The sequence below is a fragment of the Sinohyriopsis cumingii genome, chromosome 5 (genome assembly GCF_028554795.1).
Source record: "Sinohyriopsis cumingii isolate HCF-2022 chromosome 5, ASM2855479v2, whole genome shotgun sequence".
Taxonomy (NCBI): Eukaryota; Metazoa; Mollusca; class Bivalvia; order Unionida; family Unionidae; genus Sinohyriopsis; species Sinohyriopsis cumingii.
Window position 1 is genome coordinate 102,409,927 of NC_142965.1, and position 24,419 is coordinate 102,434,345.

At 36.5% G+C, this 24,419-nt stretch overlaps 1 protein-coding gene and 1 pseudogene across 2 annotated transcripts; one reads left to right on the forward strand and one right to left on the reverse strand.

Moving 5' to 3' along the window:
- Positions 1-5,916: 5,916 nt before the first annotated feature.
- LOC149799901 (heparan-sulfate 6-O-sulfotransferase 1-B-like) lies at positions 5,917-16,347 on the reverse strand. Of its 2 annotated transcripts, none has more exons than XM_089959350.1 (3): positions 16,313-16,347; positions 11,868-12,494; positions 5,917-10,467 (listed from the first exon to the last, which is right to left on the reverse strand). In XM_089959350.1, exons 2-3 carry the CDS (start codon positions 12,491-12,493, stop codon positions 9,906-9,908), a joined length of 1,188 nt encoding a protein of 395 aa, XP_089815476.1. In that variant the 5' UTR covers position 12,494; positions 16,313-16,347; the 3' UTR covers positions 5,917-9,905. The 2 variants fall into 2 exon arrangements, with proteins under 2 accessions (XP_089815476.1, XP_089815478.1); XM_089959352.1 differs by lacking the exon at positions 16,313-16,347 and adding an exon at positions 16,144-16,302.
- A 4,570-nt stretch (positions 16,348-20,917) lies between these two features.
- On the forward strand, positions 20,918-23,570 carry LOC149799902 (uncharacterized; annotated as a pseudogene).
- Positions 23,571-24,419: the final 849 nt, after the last annotated feature.

Here is a 24,419-nt window from a genome sequence, read left to right on the forward strand (position 1 = left end):
TAAATTTGTATCTTCCAAAGTCTTTCATAGTTGTCCATAAAGACATCATTGTACAAACCCATTAGTGGTTGTATGAATTACTTTTACTGGTTCACCTAAATTTACAATACAATTATTGTTCATGTTAGTTCACTAGTTAATGGTATATCTAGCTCTTTTCCGAATTATCTTTTTCCGATTATTCTGAGGTTAAATCGCTAGGACCTCTTAGCTTGATATCTAACACATTGATCTAGGTGACAGCATTTCTGCTATTATTTATTTTTTCACAAAAGTAGTGAAAAAGGAAAACTAATTCACATTAGCTCATTTGTATGAGCTATTCAAAATATATTTGTAATTGACATACCTTTCCATCCTAAAAATTTAACATTGATATTTATTAATAGAATATTTTAATTATGTTATCAGTTACAAAATCTAAGTTCTAAATACCCAATGATTTTTTTCTGTCAGCTCTAACAAAGAATAAAATAGTTTTCTTGTAAATAACATTTATGACATTTTTCTTCTATAATGTTTCATGTATAATTTGTTTATTGAGGTCCTCCAGGTAAATTTTTACTAAGTCTTTATTCTCATTTACTACACAATAGTGACTTTTATTTATTGCCAATTATTAAAATTTAAGTAATATAAACCTGACTTATTGATTTTAATAACATGAAAGTGTTAGAGGGTCTCTAAGACAAAGGGCAAACTGTATTCAGCAAAATGTGATGGAACATATTAACTCCATAATGGGGTACCTGCTCTTTGCAGTGTTCTGAAACCCAACAATACACCCAGAAACTATTTAACATATACCGTTTTCATATCCAGAATAAGCATGTGGTTATTTTATTGCATTAAACAAAATAACTTTTGGATATATATGATGAAAATCAAATGGTAATACATTTATTGGCAGTTCATCATACCCAGCCTTGTATAAGGATCACCCATCCTTGTTTTATATAGTTCAGCCTGTCATTAATATCGCCAATTAAAGCACTCTTTATTCCAATATGTGTGTTTAATTTAGTCATTGATTTTTTTCTATTTACCTGCATACATTCTTTCTCTTAATGCTAAAGTCCTTTTACTTTATTATTATTAATTTCTTTTCATTTTCATTATTCTTTATCAATTTTATCTCTCTGTTTTCTTTTGTTCTATAATATTAAACTATCGACTTAATTGTTTCACGGGGCCCCGAGTGGCTGAGTGGTCTAAAGCACTGTCTGTTATGGATCACTGCCATCTCACCACTGTCTGCGTGGGTTCGAGTCTCGGATTCAGCCAATGTGGGTATGTGAGAAAGCTTGCCAGTAGCTTCTCGTGGGTCAGTTGTTCTTTCTGGGGTTTTCCTCCACCATTAATACTGGCCGCCATGTATAGCCTATTGTGTGCTGAAAAATGGCATTAAACCCCACAACAACAACAACAATAATTGTTTCACCTTTTATCTAATTCATCAATAGGTCCTTGTGCCATACCAATAGTATTAAGATCTCCATCAGTATATTTTTGTCATTTGTTCGAACTTTCGTACTGAGCATAAAGTTCATCTTGGAGACTTAGTAAGCTCATCATCTCTAAATGATGAGGATAACAAACTAGGACAGGGCTCCAGACACTGAAGCTCTCACACAAGCAGGATTCCAAACATCCACACTCTCCTGATGAAATCACAGTTGAGATTGGCAGGTCATGTCACCATATCAGAAGAGCATATACCAAATATCTTCTATGGCAAACTAGAGAGAGAAAAGTGATTTCATGGTGGTCAGAAGCAATGCTTCAATGATTCCCGTAAGTCATCCTTGAAACACTTCAACATCGACTCGTAGTCTTGGGAAGATCCTACACAGGATCGCTCCTCATGGCAGAGTCTCATGCATGCTAGAGCTATACATTTTGAATACAGGATATGTGGGAGGCAGTGCAACTTATATTTCAGATTAACAGCAGATCCTCCATTGATTAAATATACACAAAGAGCATCTCCTGACAACTGTGTCACAGACTGTTCAGAGCACAAACTGGCATGATCAGCCATTCATGCGCTCACTGAAACTAAACCAGTCAGTGATGTCATGGTCATCTTTGATCTCAAAGGACGAAAAACAACAACTCTCAAATGCTATATTTTATTACTTAAATCAGATGATATTGCCATAAATCTGCTCCTAGTTTCACTCATACAGCTTATTCTTTAAGTCCTCTATCTTTATATTACTACTACAAAGTCATTCTTCCCCTGTAATTGTGAAAGACTAATAATGACAGCTGTCATTCTGTATTCCAACTTTTCATACCTGCTATAAAGTTATTAAAGAAATCATATAATATTTTCATCGTTATCTTTCTGCCCATTCTTCAGATTTTCTGTAACTGTTGTGATTGCAATCTAATACAATTTTCTAGGCACTCCTTTGATTCTGTTGTATCACTATGGATGATATATCAGTATTTATTCTTTGTGCAATTGGTTCCCACCTGTTCATTATGTTTTATTCCACTGAACAGTTCATAAAGTTTGTAAAGAAGTTTATAGGATTGTTAATTTGTCATTAAAAAAACTAAGTCTTGTGTATCCCAATTCTTTGTTTTCATAATCTATTCTTTTTTGCAGTTTTCAGAGTTTAGTCTCTTTTCATCCTACATAAGGTAATTTATTATTAAGACCTTCTCTCTATGTTCTTATATCATTCAATGTATTATACCAAAATATCCTAATATGTACAGGAGCAACAACACATTTTTATACAAAAACTATTAGCTGCATCAGATTTTCCTAACAGATCTAAATTTGTGATAAGATTGTTGTTCAAGTTATTGTTTAGTGATTGACTTTGATTTATTGTTTTCTTCAACTTGAAACTAAAATCATTAGGATCTGTTATAGATGTTCTTCTTTTAATAAATATCAATTGGCTTTAGCTAAATGTGAATTGGCTTTAGCTAAATGTGAACTGGCTTTAGTTAAATGTGAACTGGCTTTAGCTAAATGTGAATTGGCTTTAGTTAAATGTGAATTGGCTTTAGCTAAATGTGAATTGGCTTTAGTTAAATGTGAATTGGCTTTAGCTAAATGTGAATTGGCTTTAGCTAAATGTGAATTGGCTTTAGTTAAATGTGAATTGGCTTTAGCTAAATGTGAATTGGCTTTAGCTAAATGTGAATTGGCTTTAGTTAAATGTGAATTGGCTTTAGCTAAATGTGAATTGGCTTTAGCTAAATGTGAATTGGCTTTAGTTACATGTGAATTGGCTTTAGTTAAATGTGAATTGGCTTTAGCCATTCTAGAGAACTATTTTTAACTGGCATACCATTCAAATCTATAACTTTTCCAGCCTTCATGATTAATTTTGAAACTAGAGCTATTTATATTACCCCTGTAAATATTAATATAGACTAACACACTGCACATGATAAAAACAGTGAGAAACATTTATAAACAGGTAGGGAACCATTACAACAGAGAGTACAATAGCAGCCATTACAATGATTTTTCTATTGTTTGGTTGATCAAGGAAAATCTGTGATTTTAGGCTTCAAATATCCACTAGCTCTGTCTGATTTAGTAAACATATATAGATCTCACACAACTAAATAATAGTAATTTAGATTTGTAGTTCACTAGTGTAAACCATGTGACTATTAGTTGGAAGTATTTATACTTTATAGTTACATTATGGCTTTCTTCAATGTTGCCATTGGTAGCAGTTCCTTCTTAGACTTTCTGTATTTGTGTTTCAAGATTATAAAAATCTTTAGGAACTGATACAGTTTTGGTTTCATCTTTATGTTATATATCAAAATATGCTGGGTTTATTATGATTAACATTATTATTATGATTATTATTAGTAGTAGTAGTAGTAGTAGTAGTAGTAGTATTTGAAAGACTGCAATAAAGAGCTATAAAATGTATTCTCCATAATTAAATATATAATTTACATCTCTATTATCAATTGGATTTTAATAATATATACATTTCTTAGACTGTCCAGTAATATTGATAACTAGTATTTGTTGTTAAGTAGCTTGATTTTGCCATGGATAACACCCACCCACTCATGTTCTTCTTCTGTCAATATTGTTCAGAGAATGATACTGGTATAATTTGTAATCAAAGCCACTGATATACGAGTTACAGGCCAGGCCCTATGGAAAGGCAAATGAAGCAACTGTCTTGGGCCCCGCGCTACCTCGCAATGCAATTTTTTTGCTTGGGGCCCCGTGCTCATTGTTTGCTGCCTTGGGCCCCGCATGCTGCCTTGAGCCCTGCACATCCTAGGGCTGGGCCTGATGAGTTATAACATCATAAAATATTACAACTTTATAGAATGATATAGACAGTAAAGTGGAAAATAAAAATATATAACACTGACATTCCTCTAAACTAGAAGCATCACAAATGACACATTGTGCACCTTACCTGTGTTTAATAGTGCCCAATACAGTCAAGCGAAATTAAACACGCAGAAACCATTACTCAGAAATATTCTCATTAAACTTAACATGATCTCTTACCATTTCATTCTCAATCTAAAGGTTATGCATTAATGTTAATGAAAGCGATCTATTTAGGCTGATCAAAGAGCTTACTCCACAACAAAAGTAATTCTGCAAGATCCAATATTTGGCAACAATGACTTTGACCTTTGAGCCAAACTTCAGTAGGTTTTTTTCCATTCTTTAACTCCAAGCCATCCACAAACTTTGGTCAAGGCATGGGATCTAGAACAAAAGTTATTATTCACAGCCCATTTTTCTTCCTTGCCCCATGTACTGCAAGCCATCTGAAATGTTTGGTCCAGGTATGTGATGTTATTATGCAGAAAACATTTTTCCATTCAAGTCATAATGACCATGACCTCTGACCCCAAACATAATAGGGTGCTGAATCCTTCCCCACAAAGTCTGATAACTGTAAGTGATGGAGAACTCAAATTATTATGCAGAAACCATTTTCAGTTGCAGTGAAATTTACCTTTGACGTTTGACTCCAAAATAGACATGCTTCATTACCTTAAGTGCAGACCAACTACATGTACAATGTTTGATCTATTGGTCTATGAATGTGATGTATTGTGCAGAAACCATGTTTTTTTCTTAATGACTCTGTGACCTCAACCTCTGAGATTTTGAGGTGAAAATCAAGAGTTCTTCCTTACAAGTGCAAGTCCTCCATAAAGTTTGATATCTGTAGAGGAGGACAACTCAACATTTTGTTCTTATTAATTAATGTATTTAGTTCTTTATTAATTCCTTTTTACCTTCATGATTGTTTTGGAATGTGTATGAGTGCTGACTGTAATACATCTACAGTATGAAGCATTTGGAATACCCTGGATGTTACCCTAATGATATTATATATGGCTAACTACATGTATTGCTAACTATCCCTGTGGTATTTTAAACTCCTGTCTTTCTGAATGAAACAAAAAAGTTTAATGGTAAATTATTTTATCTTTCAAGTCACCTTGCCACATAGAATAATCCATGCAATGCACTGGATGATTATGTACCTAACAAGTTCTTCAGCTCTGCTTATTTATGGAATCAAGTACTGACACAGGTACCCAATCCAAACATAATATTAAAATGGGCGACAGTAATAAATATGTTCAGACAGAAGACAGCCAGCTAAAAGCCCCTTAAATACAGCTGTAAATTTATAAAAGTGATGGACCTGTGATTACTGGCAAAACAATAGTTGTTTTTTATGGCACTTTGTAGATGTCAAGGAAATGAAGCAAAGTACCTTTCCCAAAGACACACCAAGGCAGTTGAACCAACAACTGAGTTACCATGGTTACCATAACAGATAAGATTGTTGTTTATTTTTTCTGATTACATTCAGGTTTTATATGAAAGCAACACAATACTTACTTAACTTAAATGTGAAAATACAAAAAGACAGTGAATTCCAGGTTAAAATGACATTTTTATCCAAATATAGTATATGTAATGGTCAAAATATCATAACAAAAAAATAAAGAATATTTATGGAAATGTTTGCATAAGTTCCTGTGATACAACTCTGTAAAAGATATATAAAAAAACAGTTCCCATTAAATCATGTTTTAAAATATGAGTACATAATTATAACCTAAATGGTTGTGGAGTAAACAAAAGTATTTGAAAACAAAAATGTAATGTATAATGTAAACTATATTTAGATGCAGCATGACTTATGATGTTGTTTTTAGAATGAAACCCAACACATTTTGAGATATCATGAAGATGTGTGATTATATTGCATAGAAATAACTTCTGCATTTTTTCATTATTAGGTCTACAGAACAGTAACTAGAATCACTTTGAAAGTCTTGCTCAATCAACTCAAGAAAGACAAAATAAATACGTTACTAGTCTTCAACATAAATTTTCGTCACTGGTATTACATTTTCTTTATTCCTGTGGTATATTTTTCCAATCAACAAGTTTCATGTTTCAAAGGGAAGTCTATGATTTGAAGTTCTTAACTTTATCGGCATTATATACTTTATCGGCATTATATTTCAAAGTAAATATAGCAGGCAATCTGCACAATATAGATCTGTTGTACAAAAATTTCCCTACAGAAAATATGGTTACAAAGGCCCATTACTCCTAAATACTACATCATGCTCTTTTATTGTAATTGAAATCAGGTGTTTGTTCCTTGCAAATTTGTACTTGTAAATTCTAAATAAAAAGATCTGGTCTTCCAACAGACATCAAGGTATTCTGACTCATTTCATCCATTGGTAAATGCTTAAATCAGCAAGTTTCATACAAAAGTATGTAATAAACAAAATTCCAAACCTGATTATTCACGATTTAATAATGACATGTATTGGTTGTAGATGTTGAAGAGTTTAACGCCATTTTTCAGCATACGATAGGCTATACATGGCAGCCAGCATTAATGGTGGAGGAAGAACCCGGGAAAACCCCTGGAAAGAACCACCAACCCACAAGAAGCTACAGGCAAGCTTTCTCACATACCCACATTGGCTGAATCTGAGACTCGAACCCATGCAGACAGATGTGAGATGGCAGTGATCCGAAAATGGAGGCGCTTTAGACCACTCTGCCACTCTGGGCCCCGACATCTATTGGCTTTCTCCAATTTTCAAATTTACACACTTTAAACCTGTTAAAGTAAATTCAATAAAATGGTATGATCAAAAGGAAGCAACTTCAAATTACTATGTAGATTTGAATTAAGAATTCTTAATGCAATCAATCTAAAACTCTTTTTAGCTCAGCCAAGTGTGTGTTTTAGTACTCTATTAAATATTAGTTTCTTAGAAAAGATAACCTGTACCTATTAGTAAGTATTCAAAATCACTACAAATACCAATCATATGCTGACCAATAGCAAATTTATTTTTGCATACTAAAAACAAGAAACTGTTTCTGTAAATTTTATTTCTGATTGATACAATGTTCCAAGATCTGAATGTGCAATATGACCCTCTATTTTCACTCATGTCTCAGCATCTTGATAAGGGTGTGTGTGTGTGATTTGGATTTTGAACATAGCTTTAACAATTGTTCAGTCATATCAATACGATGTCTGCAGTGTGGCAGATTATAGTGATGTCTAGCACTGGGGCATCATGCCGCAGACATGTAGCATGATGTCCGACCTAGTCACATCATCCAGACACCAAGCTGACCAGTCCTAGCAATCACCTCTTAATGTTGAGCGCCAAGCGAGGCAGCTGTTAGTACCGCTTTTGTAAGTCTTTGGTATGACTCAGTCGGGGATCGAACCCACAACCTCCTGCATCTGAGGCAGATGCTCTAACCACTAGGCCACCAGAGCGGTTCTTTTGACAAGGGACTGACCATTTAATTATTGGGGGGGGCTTGGAATTTTGTTTTGAATTGGGATATTTTAATTTCTTTGGACTCACGATAATCTATTATTTTCAACTAATATAACGAACAACATAATTATCTCTTTTTTTCCTATAAATCAGAACAAGAGTATTTCTTGAAGCTATTTGTGCACTGAAAACTTCCTGTCAAAAAATTCCTGCACCCCATCCACCAGAGGCATGGAAAATTAAATAGCCAGTCCCTAACATGTTTTAGGGGCCTTGGATCAAAGGGACATGTGATAATAACTATATCATAAGAAGATATAACACAACTGAGGAAATAACACAACTGAGGGTATAACACAACTCAGATATAACACAACTGAGGGTATAACACAACTGATGATACAACACAACTGAGGGTATAACACAACTCAGGATATAACACAACTCAGGATATAACACAACTGAGATATAACTCAACTGAGGATATAACACAACTGAGGGTATAACACAACTGAGGATACAACACAACTGAGGGTATAACACAACTCAGGATATAACATAACTGAGGATATAACACAACTGTTTTTCAAGGATGGCTCATCCCAAGGTCAGAAGGCAAAATTAAAATCACTGACGTACATAAAAAATGACCAAAGATAAATTCTGGTCGCTCTTTGGCCTGCTCTGAAACATGATGTACTCATTACGTTTATCAAGAATTACATTACTGGGGTCACGTGTCAACAATATTTCAAAATCTAAATAATGATAATATAGTTTCTTGATAATATATGGGAATAATGAACCACTTTGTACATGTTTTTCTTTATAAATTATATATACATGTTGGCAAGTATGAACCCAGATCCTTTAATTATTGATCTGAAAGTCAATTAAATAAATTGTACAGCTAAAATAAACTGCCTTTTTTGTATGCTATATAAACTAGCATGTTTTTCCAAGTGAAGGGGAGATTTAAATTCCACTCAATACACAATGCATTTAAAAAACTTAAGAAAAAATGGACTGATTCACAAAATTTCATTTATGACCATGAAGGTTAATTACTGGACATTTCATGATCTGGGTTTAGTTTGCACTGTACGGCAAAACAACACAATAAGATTATTAAAAATGATTTGCCCTAGGACACACAACTTTATTAAACCACCTACAGACTGATCTGATGGTAACATTGAACTCACATCCCCTCAGTCTGAAGTCTGGCATGCTCTTGTACAGTTTTTGTACAAGTTAGATCACTCTAGTGGTCTAGTGGTTAGAGCCTCGGATGTGGGGGGTCGCGGATATGAACCCCTGTCGAGTCATACCAAAGACTTACAAATATGGTACTAGCAGCTGCCTTGCTAGGAGCTCAGCATTAAGAGGTTAGTGTTAGGACTGGTTGGCCTGGTATCAGGATATTGTGACTGAGTGGGACACAATGTTACCTGTCTGCAGCATTATACCCCAGTGCTAGACTTCACTATAAACTCTCGCACTGCAGATATCATGATATGACTAAAAAAATTGTTAAAGCTTTGCTAAAAACCTAAATCACACACACACACAGACACACACATGCACGCAAAGTTACATTAAAAATCCAAATGACACACACACACACATGTACAAGTCCATGTTATCTTCTTGTGTAATGTATTATAATAATTTTGTCACAAAATTATCTAACACCATTCCAAATGGAGTTTCAATACATTCTGTATTCTCATACTGTTTTTCACAATTGTCAGCTGGAGTCAATTATCTGGGTTATCCAGCAAATAATGCCTCAGGCTTATAACTACTGTACTTTTTTATTTACATTTCACAGGCATCAATGTATAAATCAAGAAATAAAGAGTTTGAGATGCATTTAGAATAGATAAAGACCATTTACAGGCCATACTTTTTCATTCTTTCTGGAATAACAAAGTTTTTAAAAATAAAAAAAAATAATAGTCATAAATGTGACAATGCGTGAAGAATGGCCCATCACAGTGGATGAAAGATGATGAATTGAAAACAGACATGAACAGAAAATGGTAACACTACTATTCATGATGGGGCATAGCATACAGTCAGTCTATGAATTACTGAAGTTGTTTGGATCTTTGCATAAAAAGGTCCTTTGCATACAAATATAATTGCACATCAAGTTCTACATACTGTAGCATTTCTCTAAATTGCATCTCATTCAAGTAGAATTTTTCCTCTGGTTCTAACTTACTAACATTCAGCCCATTCTTAAACTTTAAACCAAATGCATGTTCAAAGAGAGCCTTGGAATGACTGTAATCCTCTGTCAATCCAAGAAACACCATTTTTCTCAGATCTTCTTTAGCACTTTCAAGCATAATGATTCGCCTATCTTTCTCTTTTATTCCTCGCTTGTGATAACAATTGCTCTTGGTTAGGTCAGCGAGCATGCGTGTCATACGATTGGTAGCTAGATTGTCTTGACAGTCCATGAACTCATCAAAACTGACCCCTTTCCATGTCTTCTCCCTAAAACAGGGTCGAAGGTCAAAGAGTGAAGGTCGTTGCCCTCCACAACGTAATAAAGAATCCCTCCAGTGCTCTCCGTCATATAGGTGGCGCCACTCACTCAAGTAACGGTTAACTGGATCCCGAAGTATGGTAATGTAAAAATATCTGACAAATAGAGATAAAATGTATGTTGATTCATTCTTCAGAGATAAGGAACATGTATCATATGTCATTAAAAAGTAGTCTCAGAATAATGCAGTATACCTAATGGTTCCTACGGACTTCATTATAATGAGAATGTACTGAATAATGTGTTTCATCATAGGGTGGTCTAACTATAATGCAGTCAACTCTAATGCTCCAATGGACAGCATTATAAGATGGGAGTACTATATCATGTACTTCATTATAAGCCATTCTCACTAAACTGGATCATACTTTATGACTCCCAAAGACAGCATTATAATGATGGAGTACTGTATAATGACTCACAATAAGACAGTATAACCTATGCCTCCCAAGGACACCATTACGATGAGGGAGTACTATATAATAACTCAGTATAAGGCAGCATGATCTATGGCATTCAAAGACAGCAGCATTATAACATGGAAGTACTGTATAATGAGTCATTATAAGTCAGTAAAATCTATGACTTCCAATGGCTGCATTATAATGAGGAAGCACTATATATTAACTCAGTATAAGGCAGTATAATCTACGACACTCAATGGCAGCATGATATTGAGGGATTACTATATTTGGATTTACAGAGAATCTTTTCTCTATTGTAATTTTTAGAATATGCTTAAGTCAACATTTGTACCACATTATCCATGCTTCAAACATCAGTAAGTCAAACTGACTTTATCATCAAACAATACATCTGTTATCACACAAGACTACTTCCAATACAGTAATGACATTCTGTTACTAGATAATATAGATATAATGAATGACAATTAAAACTACTGATGGGAAGACAATTAACTTGAAATGTTCATGATTTGTTATAGACAGAGAGCAATTGAAAAAATACCAATAAAAAATATATACACAGACTTCTACATGTGCATTTTCATGACCAAGGGATTTCTTCTTTAGATTTTTTAAAAACTGTATAGTCTGTAAATGAAACATTCTCCAGTATAAATCCTGTGTGAAATATAATGCTGATTCTTCTTATTTTATTTTGGAGATATACAAATGAAAATAAAGAAAAGTTGATTGTCCATTACATGCATTATAACCTGAATGATATACATGTGTCTATGATTACTGCAGAATACACCTAAATTAGCCATTACCTTGGCCTCAATAGGGGAAATTATAAATTGTCAAATTATGAAATCAATATAAATTGCCCATTTGCCTAGGATCAATGGTCCTGTTTCAGTTAATCACCAATATGCTGATTCAGAAGCAAAGGAAGACAACTATGAAAATTAAACAACAAATCTATGAAAAACAACAAATTTTGAGAAAGGTTGATCTGAGACTTGATTTAAATTATACTTTGCGTTTTCAGGATGAAATAGAAAATCAAAAAAGTCATATTTATTTACCTTCGTTTTCTATGCTGTTTCTCTATTTTATCAAGTGCACCATCTATACATTCATGGAGTTCTGTCCAATCAGCATGAAGCCCACAAGGCCAGCCTGTTGTAAACCAGCTAAAGAGCCATATTGTATTCTTCCGTGTGAAACAGTAGCATGGATTGGTTATCACATCATGTGGGCAGTCACACGGCTTGTCGAGCTCTAAATCTTCCACCAGGTGGTGGTTGAAAGTAGTTCCACTAGTTTTCTGTATGTGTAGGTATACAATTACATCATCTTCAACATTGAAGCCTACATCTGTAACCAAGTCTTTCAAATCAAACACGAAGCTCTGAGACTGTTTGTGGAGATATATCTCCATTGCAGCTTTGGAATCTGGATGCAGAAAGTCTTGATGGCTCATTATGTGTGAGAAGAAAGTTGCATTGTTAACCATTTTCTCCCTGAAATAGGATATTTCATGACCATCAATTACAGATCTGTCAATCTTTCTGATATAACCATGCAGGGGAATCCTTGCAAATCTGTAAACTAGCAAGACTACAAATCCTATGAAGATGAGAATGAATAGCTTTTTGTTCCTTCTCACTGTGGAGTCCTTGCAAAACATCGTCATTCTGACCAGGGGCATTCTGTCAAGAGATAACAAAAATGTTATTCTTTGGTTATGAAAACTGAATTAAATAATAATAATAATAATAATAATAATACAGTGTAACAATAATAATAATAATGATAAAAATAATACAGAGTAATAATAATACGAAGAATACAGTGTAAAAATAATAATAACAATGTTAATAATAATAATAATAATAATAATGCTGTGTAATAATAATAATAATACTAATACTAATAATACAGTGTAATAAAAAACGAGTTTATATTTTCCCATACAAAAGCAGTAACCTTGATACTAATATATGCTCATTTTGTTTACTACTGCCAAAGGCTTAATAATAAAAGACATTACAAGGAACAATGTAGTAGAATTTATGTTTTATTCCAAAATAAATTCACAACCTAAGATTCATCAATGCACAATAACAGTATTCATCCACACATAGCTCCACCTTTTAACTTAGTTGCGTGATCTACTTCAGTTTAAAAAAGAATTGCCATTTTAGTCTACTATACTTAATTTGAAATTATGGATCATACTGTGAATGAATCTGCATGGATTCTTTTTCTATGTTGATACATATGTGCACAAACGTAAGTGTATTTATAACCATTTGTATTACCAGCTAAAGAAAACATGCTTATGCACAGTCACTTTCATCTCTCTGTTTGAGAACCCCAGCTATGACCTGTATCATACAGTATATGTCTTCTATTACCATCCTAACATTGTATCAAAATATTTACACTGGGGAAATTGAAAAGCAGCTGCTCTGTGACACTCCATTTGCCCACTGGAAATAATACTTGGATTATTGGTTCTGAGGCATTTAGTTTCCAACCAAAACCTTTGATTGCATTTTTTTCTCAGATTAGTATTTTGACAAACTTGTAAAATGGTAGATCTCTGATAGATATGTGATAGCCCTTTGCCTCAATATGCTTTTTTATCCTATATTGTTTTAGAGAGCACCTGTCATAGTCTTAACCATTTTATTTGCAAAAAGATATGAATATTCTTCTCAATAGCTGTTTCACTGATCACAATGATATTTGCAAAAAGATATGAATATTCTTCTCAATAGCTGTTTCACTGATCACAATGATATTTGCAAAAAGATATGAATATTCTTCTCAATAGCTGTTTCACTGATCACAATGATATTTGCAAAAAGATATGAATATTCTTCTCAATAGCTGTTTCACTATCACAATGATATTTGCAAAAAGATATGAATATTCTTCTCAATAGCTGTTTCACTGATCACAATGATATTTGCAAAAAGATATGAATATTCTTCTCAATAGCTGTTTCACTGATCACAATGATATTTGCAAAAAGATATGAATATTCTTCTCAATAGCTGTTTCACTATCACAATGATATTTGCAAAAAGATATGAATATTCTTCTCAATAACTGTTTCACTATCACAATGATATTTTAAATTACTGCATCTCTCACATTTGTTGTTGACACTGCGTACATCACGTCTATTTGTTTGCTTGTTTGAAAGTTTTGTTTCTGAACTCGACCACAATGTTAACTTAAATCATCTATACTTTCAAATGAATGAAACAGCTGCTTCATTTCACTGACAAACAAATTTAATCAATCAAAACCTAAAGCATCTACTAAATGAGTGTACATGGTTTGTTTAGAAATTAGTTCCTAATACACTATACTAACTTTAGGCACACATGTGCATAAAATATGAAGGTGTTCAGTATCGTAAAATACAGCATTTTTCTAGCAAGGTAAAGTTAACACAGACAAAAATGAGCATATAACAATGTGAATTTCTGTCCATCTGTCTGTATGCATGAAGGGTCTTTGTGTGATCATACATAAATTTCAAACAACATCTGTTACGCTATATCTCACTTGTCTGAAAATTTGTATGTGTGATCAATGACCACCATGTCAGACTTGGCACCCTAGATGATGCCTTGAAGTCATTCTATACTCCAAGGAATTTAATTCCTGGCCATGTAACAAAACATTTATACAAGCAACTGACATCAACCCTTTGATTTATTGCTACCCTCTGGAACTTGGCACCTGGGTCATAACAACTAAACTGTTAATTTCCTAACCTTTAAGCATATATTCACTTACTAGGTATATGAAAACATAATTACAGTATCAATTGTGAATTTTTGGCTTAATTCATGGATTCTGGAGTCATTTTTGTGTTCAATTAGAATTGCTGTTCTTGAATATTGTTTTCAATTCATACTGGTTCTGTCACCACCATACAAAAGTGTATTCACAAAGTCTATTTGCAAGGCAGCCATGCTGGCCTACTTAACGTTTAAAATACTGGCTGCCATGCACCCACTGCTGCACAAACCATCTGCATGGCACCAATTAATACATTAAAGATATGTCCGATACATTCTAAATGCTAATTTAAGATCTTGCATTAAATTATCCAGTGAGCACAGGGGCCAATTACATATGAAATTAAGAATACCAGTAAACTGATAGATGTTGGGGTATCCAAACCTGTAAATTTTAAGAGTAACTTAATGCAGATTACATGTATATACAAAGAGGCCATGTCCGAGTTTACTCTTACCCTTCCTACCCTATTTTAGGCATTTTAACATTTATACTGGGGCATTCCCAGATATAATATCAAAATATCTTTGATGGGGTGGGAAGGGCCATTTGAAACTCTAAGTGCCGATGGGATCTGTCTCTCCAGATAAGGTGCACAGCAGCCTTGCAAAAACCAATTCCAATTAGGGTACACGGTAGTCCTACAACATAAGACATATCACGTTATTTATATTTTGGTACCATCACCCCCCAAACAATAATATCGGGTATGTGTCTAACATTGTGGGACTAGAGTACACAGAAGCAAATAGCCTCTGCAATTCACAAAACCGTCAACAGTTATTTGTATAATGTTTGCAAGCTGTATGGACCATAGTCCTACATGTAAGACCTTGATGCTGATATTTATGTTTTGGGCATATGGGATGTAGCACTAAAGCATAAATAACATGTGATAATGTCTTACATTGTAGGACTATATGGACTAGTCCAATAAACCAAATTCAGAAATACGTGTTGATAATGATGGACAATGTTGTGGGTCTGATGTCACCTGTTCATTAAAATATGCAATTTTGCATACACATACTGGTAATTGGTAACAGCCATAAGCACAAAATTCAAAATGGCCATAGGACAGATGGTTGTGCTATTCCAAATGGATTTATAAGTCACCAAACATATGATTTGATCAGGAACTATAATTTACATGTCACCAAAGAACCCTTGAACCGACAGTAGTAGCACAGCCACGAGGAATATCGGAAAGTGTATAACATGTACACCGATGTGTGCAGCCAAAGTTGGATGCAGATAATTGCAGCTTTTAATGAATAGATGATATCAGCCCCTCACCCGAGAATCAATATCATCACGGGTGAAGGGCTGATTTATCGGCCTATATATGGACCATCGATACAGAGTAGTCTAGTCTTAACTGTATCACTGAATAAAATTCCAATACAGCAATATCATACGTGAACATAACACGCTGAATTGGAGTAGATCAAGGTTGCATGTAGTCCTACAATATAAGGCGTATCACGTTATTTATGTTTTAGTGATCAAAACGGAAATTACAATCTCGAGGTCAACCTTATGGACTGTGAACAAATGGAAAAAGCTCGAATTGTCGTGTAGATTGACAATGATCCAATTAAACGTCGATATTAGACTTTTTAAATTATCTTTATCAGTGAATAGTTTGTGTTCGAAACATTGTGCAGCATTCTGATATAAGTGATGTTTGCCCACCTGACCTTACCTGGAATACCTGGAATTATCTCCCCCTTCCTTAATACCAAGCGCCTGAATGATCCGGATTTGACCCTCGGTAATATGGGGTGCAAGGGAGAGTTTTTATGCTCAAATTTAATGTTGCATACACCTGCTTAATAATATATGCGGAGAACTCGCCCCCATGGAGAACTCGCCCCAACGTATCTGAAAAAGTCGCCCCAGAGTGGTTGGAGAAGTCACCCCAATTGATTGGAGAGGTCACCCCAAAACTTGTCACTCAGAGTCAGATAACCTTTTTGTAACACAGGTGCTCGACGCGAGCTTGATGTTGAGGAAAAAAAAAACAATCTGAAAGAAAAAAAATCATACAGAGTGACAAAACTACCTTAGATTACCCCCATGACCAGTTCTGACATAGGACCCTCTCTATCATAATATATAAGAGAGAAGGTACGGAACTTCCAAATACTTCGTTCCACCCATGACTCGAGATTTCCTTCTTCTATTTCCGTCTTTAAAGGCACACGTCCAAACTATATGGCTTGTTTTACTCCTAAGATATTTTTCTATCCATCAAGCCAGCATTGACTTTTCTACATTGTACCAAACTGAAGTTACGGGCTCTCTCTATCTCCCAAACTCGCTCTGTCTCTCTCTGGGAGAGAGGGAGGGAGTGAGTCGGAGAGAGAGAGAGAGAGATTGGGATGTTGTTGTTGTAGGGTGTAACGCCATTTTTCAGCACAAGATAGGCTATACATGGCTGCCAGTATTAATGGTGGAGGAAGAACCCGAAAAGAACCACCGACCCACGAGAAGCTACTGGCAAGCTTTCTCACATAACCACATTAGCCGAATCCGAGACTCGAACCGACGCAGACAGAGGTGAGATGGCAGTGATCCGTAACGGTGAGCGCTTTAGACCACTCGGCCACTCGGGGCCCTAGAGATTGGGATAGAGAGAGTTGGAGAGAGAGACAAAGGGCGAGAAAGAACGAATGTGGGAGGGAGAGAGTGGAGAGAAATAGTGTGGGAGAGATAGAGAGAGAATGAGAGAGAGAGGGAAGGAGACAGTGAGAGAGAGGTAGAGACTAAGATAGAGCGAGAGAAAGAAAGAGACAGAAAAAGAGATAGAGCGAAATGGACAGAGAAAGAAAAGAGAAAGAAGGAAAAAGAAAGAAAAAGCGAGGTAGAGAGAGGGAGAGAAAAATACAGACGAAAAGAGATGGAGACAGAAAATGGAGAGACAAAGAAAGGGAGAAGGAGAGAGCGATAAAGAGTGAAAGAGAACGAGGGAGAGAGAAGTGGGGTGAGAGTGAGAAAGAGAAGAGAAGAGAGGGAGAGAGAAAGAGAATAATAGAGAGAGGGGGAGAGCGAGAGAAAAGAGATAAAGAGAAAATGAGAGAGAAAAAGAAAGTTAAAGATAGAAAGTGAGGGAGAGAAAGAGAATAAGAGAAGTAACAAGAGAAGGAGAGTGAAAAAGGGGAGAAAGAGTAAGAGATAGAGAGGGATAACGAGTGAAAGAAAGATTAAAAGAGAGAGAGGTAGAGAGAGAAAGAAAAAAGATTGCAATAGAGAAAAAGAAATAAAGTGACAGAGACAGAAAGAGAAAAAGGAGGAGAGAAAGAAAGAGAGGACGAGAAAGAGAGATAAACATAGAAAACGAGAGAAAAAATAGTAAGGGAGAGAGAACAAAAAGAGAATGAGAGAGAAAGAACAAGAGAGAAAGAGTGAAAAAGAGGGAGAAAGAAAGAACGAGTGACAATAAGAGAGAGAAGGAAAGATTGAAAGATGGAGAAAGAAAGCGAACGAGAGAGTGACGTAGAGAGACAGAAATAGAGAGAAAGAAAGAGAGGGAGAAAGAGACATAAATTGAGAGAAAAAGAGATGGATAGAGAGAGGGAAACGGAGCGAAAGGGACAGAGAGAAAGAAAGAGACAGACAGAAAGGGTAAGAGAGGGAAAAGAGTACGAGACAGAGATAAAGAGGGAGAGAGAAAACACATTAAGAAAGAGAGAGAAAAGAGAGGAAACAGAAAATGGAGAGAGACAAAGAAAGAGAAGGAGAGAGCGATAAAGAGTGAAAGATAGAGAGAGAGAAAGGGAAGAGAACGAGAGGGAGAGAGAAAGAGGGAGGAAAAGACAGCAAGAGGGAAAGAAAGAAAAAAGAAAGCGAGTGAGAACGAAAGAAAGAAAGATAGAGAGAAAAAGCGAGGTAGAAAGAAAGAGGGAGAATGCAAAAGAGAGTAGGAGAAAAGGTAAGAGAGACTCTCACCCGTTCTGTCCCACTCTTTCCGTCTCTACCTCTCTCACTCACTCTCTCCCATCTCTCTCTCTCCCGCTAACTCATCCATTCTTCTCCTACTCTCTCTCTCCCACTCTTTCTCTCTCCCAATTTCACTCTCTTTCTCTACCACTCTTTCTCTCCCACTCCCTCTCTTCACTCCCTTTCTCTCCCACACATTCTATCTCCCACTCTCTCTCTCTCTCTCTCTCTCTCTCTCTCTCTCTCTCTCTCTCTCCCAACTCACTCTATACCACTCTATCTCCCAAACTCGGTCTCTCTCTCTCCCAGAGAGAGAGAGAAATATTGGGATAGTAAGAGTCAGAGTGGGAGAGAGAGACAGAGGCGAGAAAGAATGAATATGGGAGGGAGAGAGTGGAGAGAAAGAGAGAGTGAGAAAGAGACTAGAAGAGAGAGTGGAAGAGAGAGAGTGCGAGACAGGGAGAGGGAGAGAGTGTGTGAGAGGGAAGGAGACAGAGAGAGAGAAAGAGGAAAACAGAAAGAGAGAGAGAGATGTAGACAGAGAGAAAAACAAAGAGCGAGAAAGAGAGAGATTAGAGAGCGAGAGAAAGAGACAGAAAGAGAGAAAGAAAGAGAGGGAGAAAGAGAGACAGAAAATGAGAGGGAAAGAAAGAGAATGAGGGAAACAGAAAAAAGGGACAGAGAAAAAGAAAGAAATAAAAAGAGAACGAGAGAAATAAAAAGAGAAAGAGAACAAGAGAAAGAAAGAGATAGGGAGAGAGAAAGAGCGGGGTAGAGAGAGAGATAAAGAGTGAAAGAGGGAGAGATAATGAAAGACAAACAGTAACAAAGAGTGAGAAAGTAAGAGAGAGAAAGGTAGAAAGAGAGTGAAAGAGGGAGAGAACGAGAGGGAAAAAGAAAGAGATTGAGAAAGAGAGAGAGAGACAAAAAGATAGAATAATAGAGAGGGAGATAGAAAATGGAGAGAGAGAAAGAAAGGTAGAAAAAGAGACAGATATAGAGATGAGAGAGAGAGATTGAGAAAGAGAGACAAAGAGAGAGATGGAGAGAGAGAAAGAGAGGGATAAAGAGTGAAAGATAGAGCGAGAGGGAGAGAGAAAGGGAGTGATAGTGAGAAAGAAAAAGAGCGGGAGAGAGAAATGGAGAGAGACAAAGAAAGTCAGAGAAGGAGATTAAGAGAGAGAGATAGCAAAAGGGAGGGAACGAGAGGGAGAAAAGAGACAGCAAGAGAGAAAGTAAAAAGAGAGATAAAGAGAGAGAGAGAAAGAAAGATAGCGAGAAAGAGCGAGATAGAGAGAGAGAAAGAGGAAAGAGAAAGAGAATAAGATTGAAAGAGGGAGAGAGAGCGTAAGAGAGAGAGAGAGAACGAGAAGGAGAGAAAGATTGAGAGAGACAGAGAGAAAAAAGAGGGAGAGAAAAAATTGGAGAGAGGGAAAGAAAAAGTGAAAGAGGGAGAGATCGAAAGGAGAGAGAAAGAGAGAGAGAAAAGAGAGCTGGAGAGAAAAAATAGAGATAAACAAAGAAAGAGAAGGAGAGAGACAAAGATTGAAAGATAGAGGGCACGAAAGGGAGAGCGAACGAGAAGTAGGGAGAAAGATGGAGAAAAATAGACAGCAAAAGAGAAAGAAAGAGAGTGAAAGATAAAAAGAGAAACAAAAGAGTCAAAGAGAGAGCAAAAAAGAAAGAACGATAGAGAGAGAGAGGCATAGAGAGCGCAAGAACGATAGCGAGAGAAAGAGAGGGAAAGAGAGAGATAAAGAGACAGAATATGTGAGAGAGGAAAAGAAAGTTGTTATTGTTGTGGGGTTTTACGCCATTTTTCAGCACACGATAGACTATGCATGGCGGCCAGTATTAATGGTGGAGCAAGAATCCCGGGAAGAACCAGCGACCCACGAGAAAAAAGAAAGTTAAAGAGATAGAGAGACAGAGAAAGAGAGAGAGAGAAAGTGAGGGAGAGAAAAAGAGATAGAAAGAGAGGAAAAAGAGAGATAAGAGAATGAGTGGGATAAAGGGGAGAAAGAGAGAGAGTAAGAGAAAGAGAGAGGGATAACGAGTGAAACAAAAAGAGAGAGAGAGAAAGAGGTAGAGAGAGAAAGAGATATAGAAATAGGGAAACAGAAATAAACTGACAGAGAGAAAGAGAGCGAGGACAGAAACAGAGAAGTAGAAAGAGAGAAAGAGTGAGAGAGGGGGAGAAAGAAAGATAGAGAGAACGAGAAAGAGATAAAGAGATATACATATAGAAAAGGAGACAAAATAGTAAGGGAGAGAGAACAAGAGAGAGAAAGAGAGCGAGAAAGAAGGAGAAAGAGTGAAAGAGAGGGAGAAAAAGAGGACAAGAAATAATAAGAGAGAAAGTGTGAAAATGGAGAAAGAAAGAGAACGAGAGAGAATAAGAGAGAGACAGAAAGAGAGTGACGTAGAGAGAAATAGAGAGACAAAGAAAGTAAGAGTGAGATAGAGAAACAGAGTTAGAGAGAATAAGAGAGGGAAAGAGGAAAGAGAGAAAAAAAGAGGGACAGCTAAAAATAGAGAAAAAGAAAGGGAGAGAGAAAGAGAGGGAGTGGAAGACAGATTAGGAGGAAAAGTACGAGAGACTCTCCAATCACTCCTTCCGTCTCTCCATCTCTCTTTCTCTCTCTCTCTCTCTCTCTCAAGCTCTCTCCCACTCTCTCTCACCCGCTATCTCACCCATTCTTCTCCTACTCTCTCGCCCACTCACTCTATCTCCCTCCCAATGTTTCTCTCTCTCTACCACTCTTTCTCTCCTACTCCCTCTCCACTCCCTTTCTCTCCCACTCATTCTTTCTCGCCCTCTCTCTATCCCCCACTCTCACTCTCTCTCTCTCTCTCTCTCTCTCTCTCTCCCAACACTCTCTATGCCACTCTCTCTATCTCCCAAACTTGGTCTCTCTCTCTGGGAGAGAGGGAGAGAGAGTGAGCCAGAGAGAGAGAGAGAGAGAGAGAGAGAGATTGGGATAAAGAGAGTGAAAGAGTGGGAGAGACAGACAGCGGACAAGAAAGAATGAATGGGGGGGGGAGAAATTGGAGAGAATGATTAGGAGAGAAAGAGTTGTGGAGAAAGAGAGAGAGTGGGAAAGAGACTAGGAGAGAGAATGAGATAGAGTGAGAGTGGGAGAGAGAGTGGAAGAGAAAATGGGAGAAATAGAAAGAGAGGGAGAGACAGACAGAGCGGGAGAGGGAGATGATGAGAGTGGGAGAGGGAAAGAGAGGGAGGGAGAGATATAGAGAAAAAAGAGAGAATGAGAGAGAGAGAGAAAGAGAGGGAATGAGAGAGAGAGAGGTAGACAGAGACTAAGAGAGACAGAGAGAAAAAGAGTGAGAGAAAGATAGAGAAATAGAGAGAGAAAGATAGAGAACGATAGAGAAAGAAAGATAAGGAAAGAGAAGGAGAAAGAGAGAAAATGAGAGAGAAAGAGAGGCAAAGATAGAGATACAGAGAGAGGGAAACAGAGAAAGAAAAGGACAGAGAGAAAGAGAGACAGAGAGATAGAAAGAGAGAAAGAAAGAGATAAAAAGAGAAAGAGAGGGAAAAAAGAGAGAACGAGAGAAAGAAAGAGATAGAGAGAGAGAGAAAGAGGTAAACGTTGAAAGAGGGAGAGATCGAAAGAGAAAGAGAACGAGAGGAGTGAGAAAGAGTTAGTGAATGAAAGAGAGAGACAACGAGAGAGAGGGAGAGAGAAAAATGGAGAGAGAGAAAGAGATAGAGATAAAGAGTGAAAGAGGGAGAGAAAGAGAGAGAGACTGAGAAAGAGAGAGAAAAGAGATGGAGAGAGAAAATGGAGAGAGACAAATAAAGAGAGAAAGAGATAGAAGGAGAGAGCGATACAGAGTGGAGGATAGAGAGAGCGAAAGGGAGAGAGAACGAGAGGGAGAGTGAAAGGGAGTGAGAGTGAGAAAGAGAGAGAGAAAAGAGGGAGAAAGAAAAATGGAGAGAGACAAAGAAAGAGAGAGAGATATGGAAAGGGAGAGGGAACGAGAGAATAGAGACAGCATTAGAGAAAGAGAGTGACAAAAGAAAAAGAAAGGGAAAAAGAGAGAATAAGAGAAAGAAACAGATAGAGGGAGAAAGAGCGAGGTAGAGAGAGAGAATGAGAGAGAAAGAGAGGGAAAGAGAGAAAGATAAAGAGTGAAAGAGGGAGAGAGCGAATGAGAGCCAGAACGAGAGAGAGAGAGCTTGAGGAGAGTGAGAGACAAAGAGGGAGAGAGAATATTTGAGACAGAAAGAAGGAGAGAAAGAAAGAGATAGAGGTAGAAAGAGAGATAAAGCGTGAAAGAGGAAGAGAGCAAAAAATGAGAGAACGAGAGAAAGAGAGAGCTTGAGAAGAAGAGATAGAGACACAAAGAGAGAGAAAGAGAAAAGAGAGATATGGAGAGAGACAACGAAAGAGAAAAAGAGAGAAGGAGAGAGAGGTAAAGAGTGAAAGAGAGAGCGAAAGTAAGAGAGAACGAGAGGTAGGCAGAAAGAGGGAGAAAAAGATACAGCAAGTGAGAAAGAGAGAAAAAAAGAATCAGAAAGAGCGAAAGAGAATGAGAAGGATAGAGAGAGAAAGAGAGAGGTAGAAAGTGAAAGAACGATAGCGAGAGAAAGAGAGATAAAGAGACAGAAAATGAGAGAGAGAAAGAGAGAGAAAGTTAAAGAGATAGAGAGCGATGGAAATAGAGAGACAGAAAGAGAGAGAGAAAGTGAGGGAGAGAGTAAGAGAGGGAAAATAGAGATAACAAGAGACAAAGAGTGGAAAAGGGGAGAAAGAGAGAGAGAAAGAGTAAGATAAAGAGAGAGGGATAACGAGTGAAAGAAAGAGAGAGAGGTAGAGAGATAAAGAGAGATAGAAATAGGGAAAAAGAAATAAACTGACAGAGAGAGAGAAAGACAGAAACCGAAAGAAGAGAGAGAGAAAAGAGAGAGGGAGAGAAAGAAAGAGAGAGAACGAGAAAGAGAGCAAGAGATAGACATAGAGCGAGAGAAAATGATAAGGGAGAGAGAAAAAGAGTGAGAGAGAAAGAGAAAAAAAGAAAGTAAGAGAGAAAGAGAGAGAGATAAAGAGATGGTGAGACAGAGTCAGTCAGAACGAGAAAAAGAGAGCGAGAAAATAGAAAGAGGGGAAAAGGGAAAAAAAGAGTAAGAGAGGGAGAATGAGAGAAAGAGAGATGGAGAGAGAAAGGAAGGAGAGAGATAGAAAGAGAATAAGAGATATAAAGAGAGTAAAAGAGAGAAAGAGACAGAGAAGACAAAACGAAAATGAGAAAAAAAGAAAGAAAAAGAGTGAAAGAGAAGGAGGGATAGAGAGAAAGACAGAGAGAGATTAAGAGAGAGGGAGAGAGAAATGAGGGGAAAAAGTAAGACAGAAGAGAGAGAAAGAGCGTGAAAAAGAGAGTAAGAGAGAGAGGGTGAGACAGAGTCAGAGTCAGAAAGACAGAAAAGAGCGAGAAAAAAGAGGGAAAAAGGGAGAAAGACAGAGAAAAAGAGTAAGAGAAAGAGAGGGAGAATGAGAGAAAGAAAGTGATCGAGAGAGAGAGAAAGAAACTATAAGAAAAGATGGTAGATTTAACAGTTCCTGGTATTTTTCTAAATATATTTCATGCGAATGTGACAATATTGTTGGGAAAGTCAAGATAAATTCATAACATACACGTACAATACATGCTAATAAATCTACGACAAGAACGAAAAAGTACATGAAAATGTTGTACCAAAATTGCAAAATTATCCCATCCATCTATAAAGTAAACACGTCCTGTTTGCGGCGAGATTTTACACACGAAAAAATAATGAAAATATATCTTCGATATACAAAATTTATTCCATGATTATTTAATGAGATGTATCCGCCCCATTTTCATCA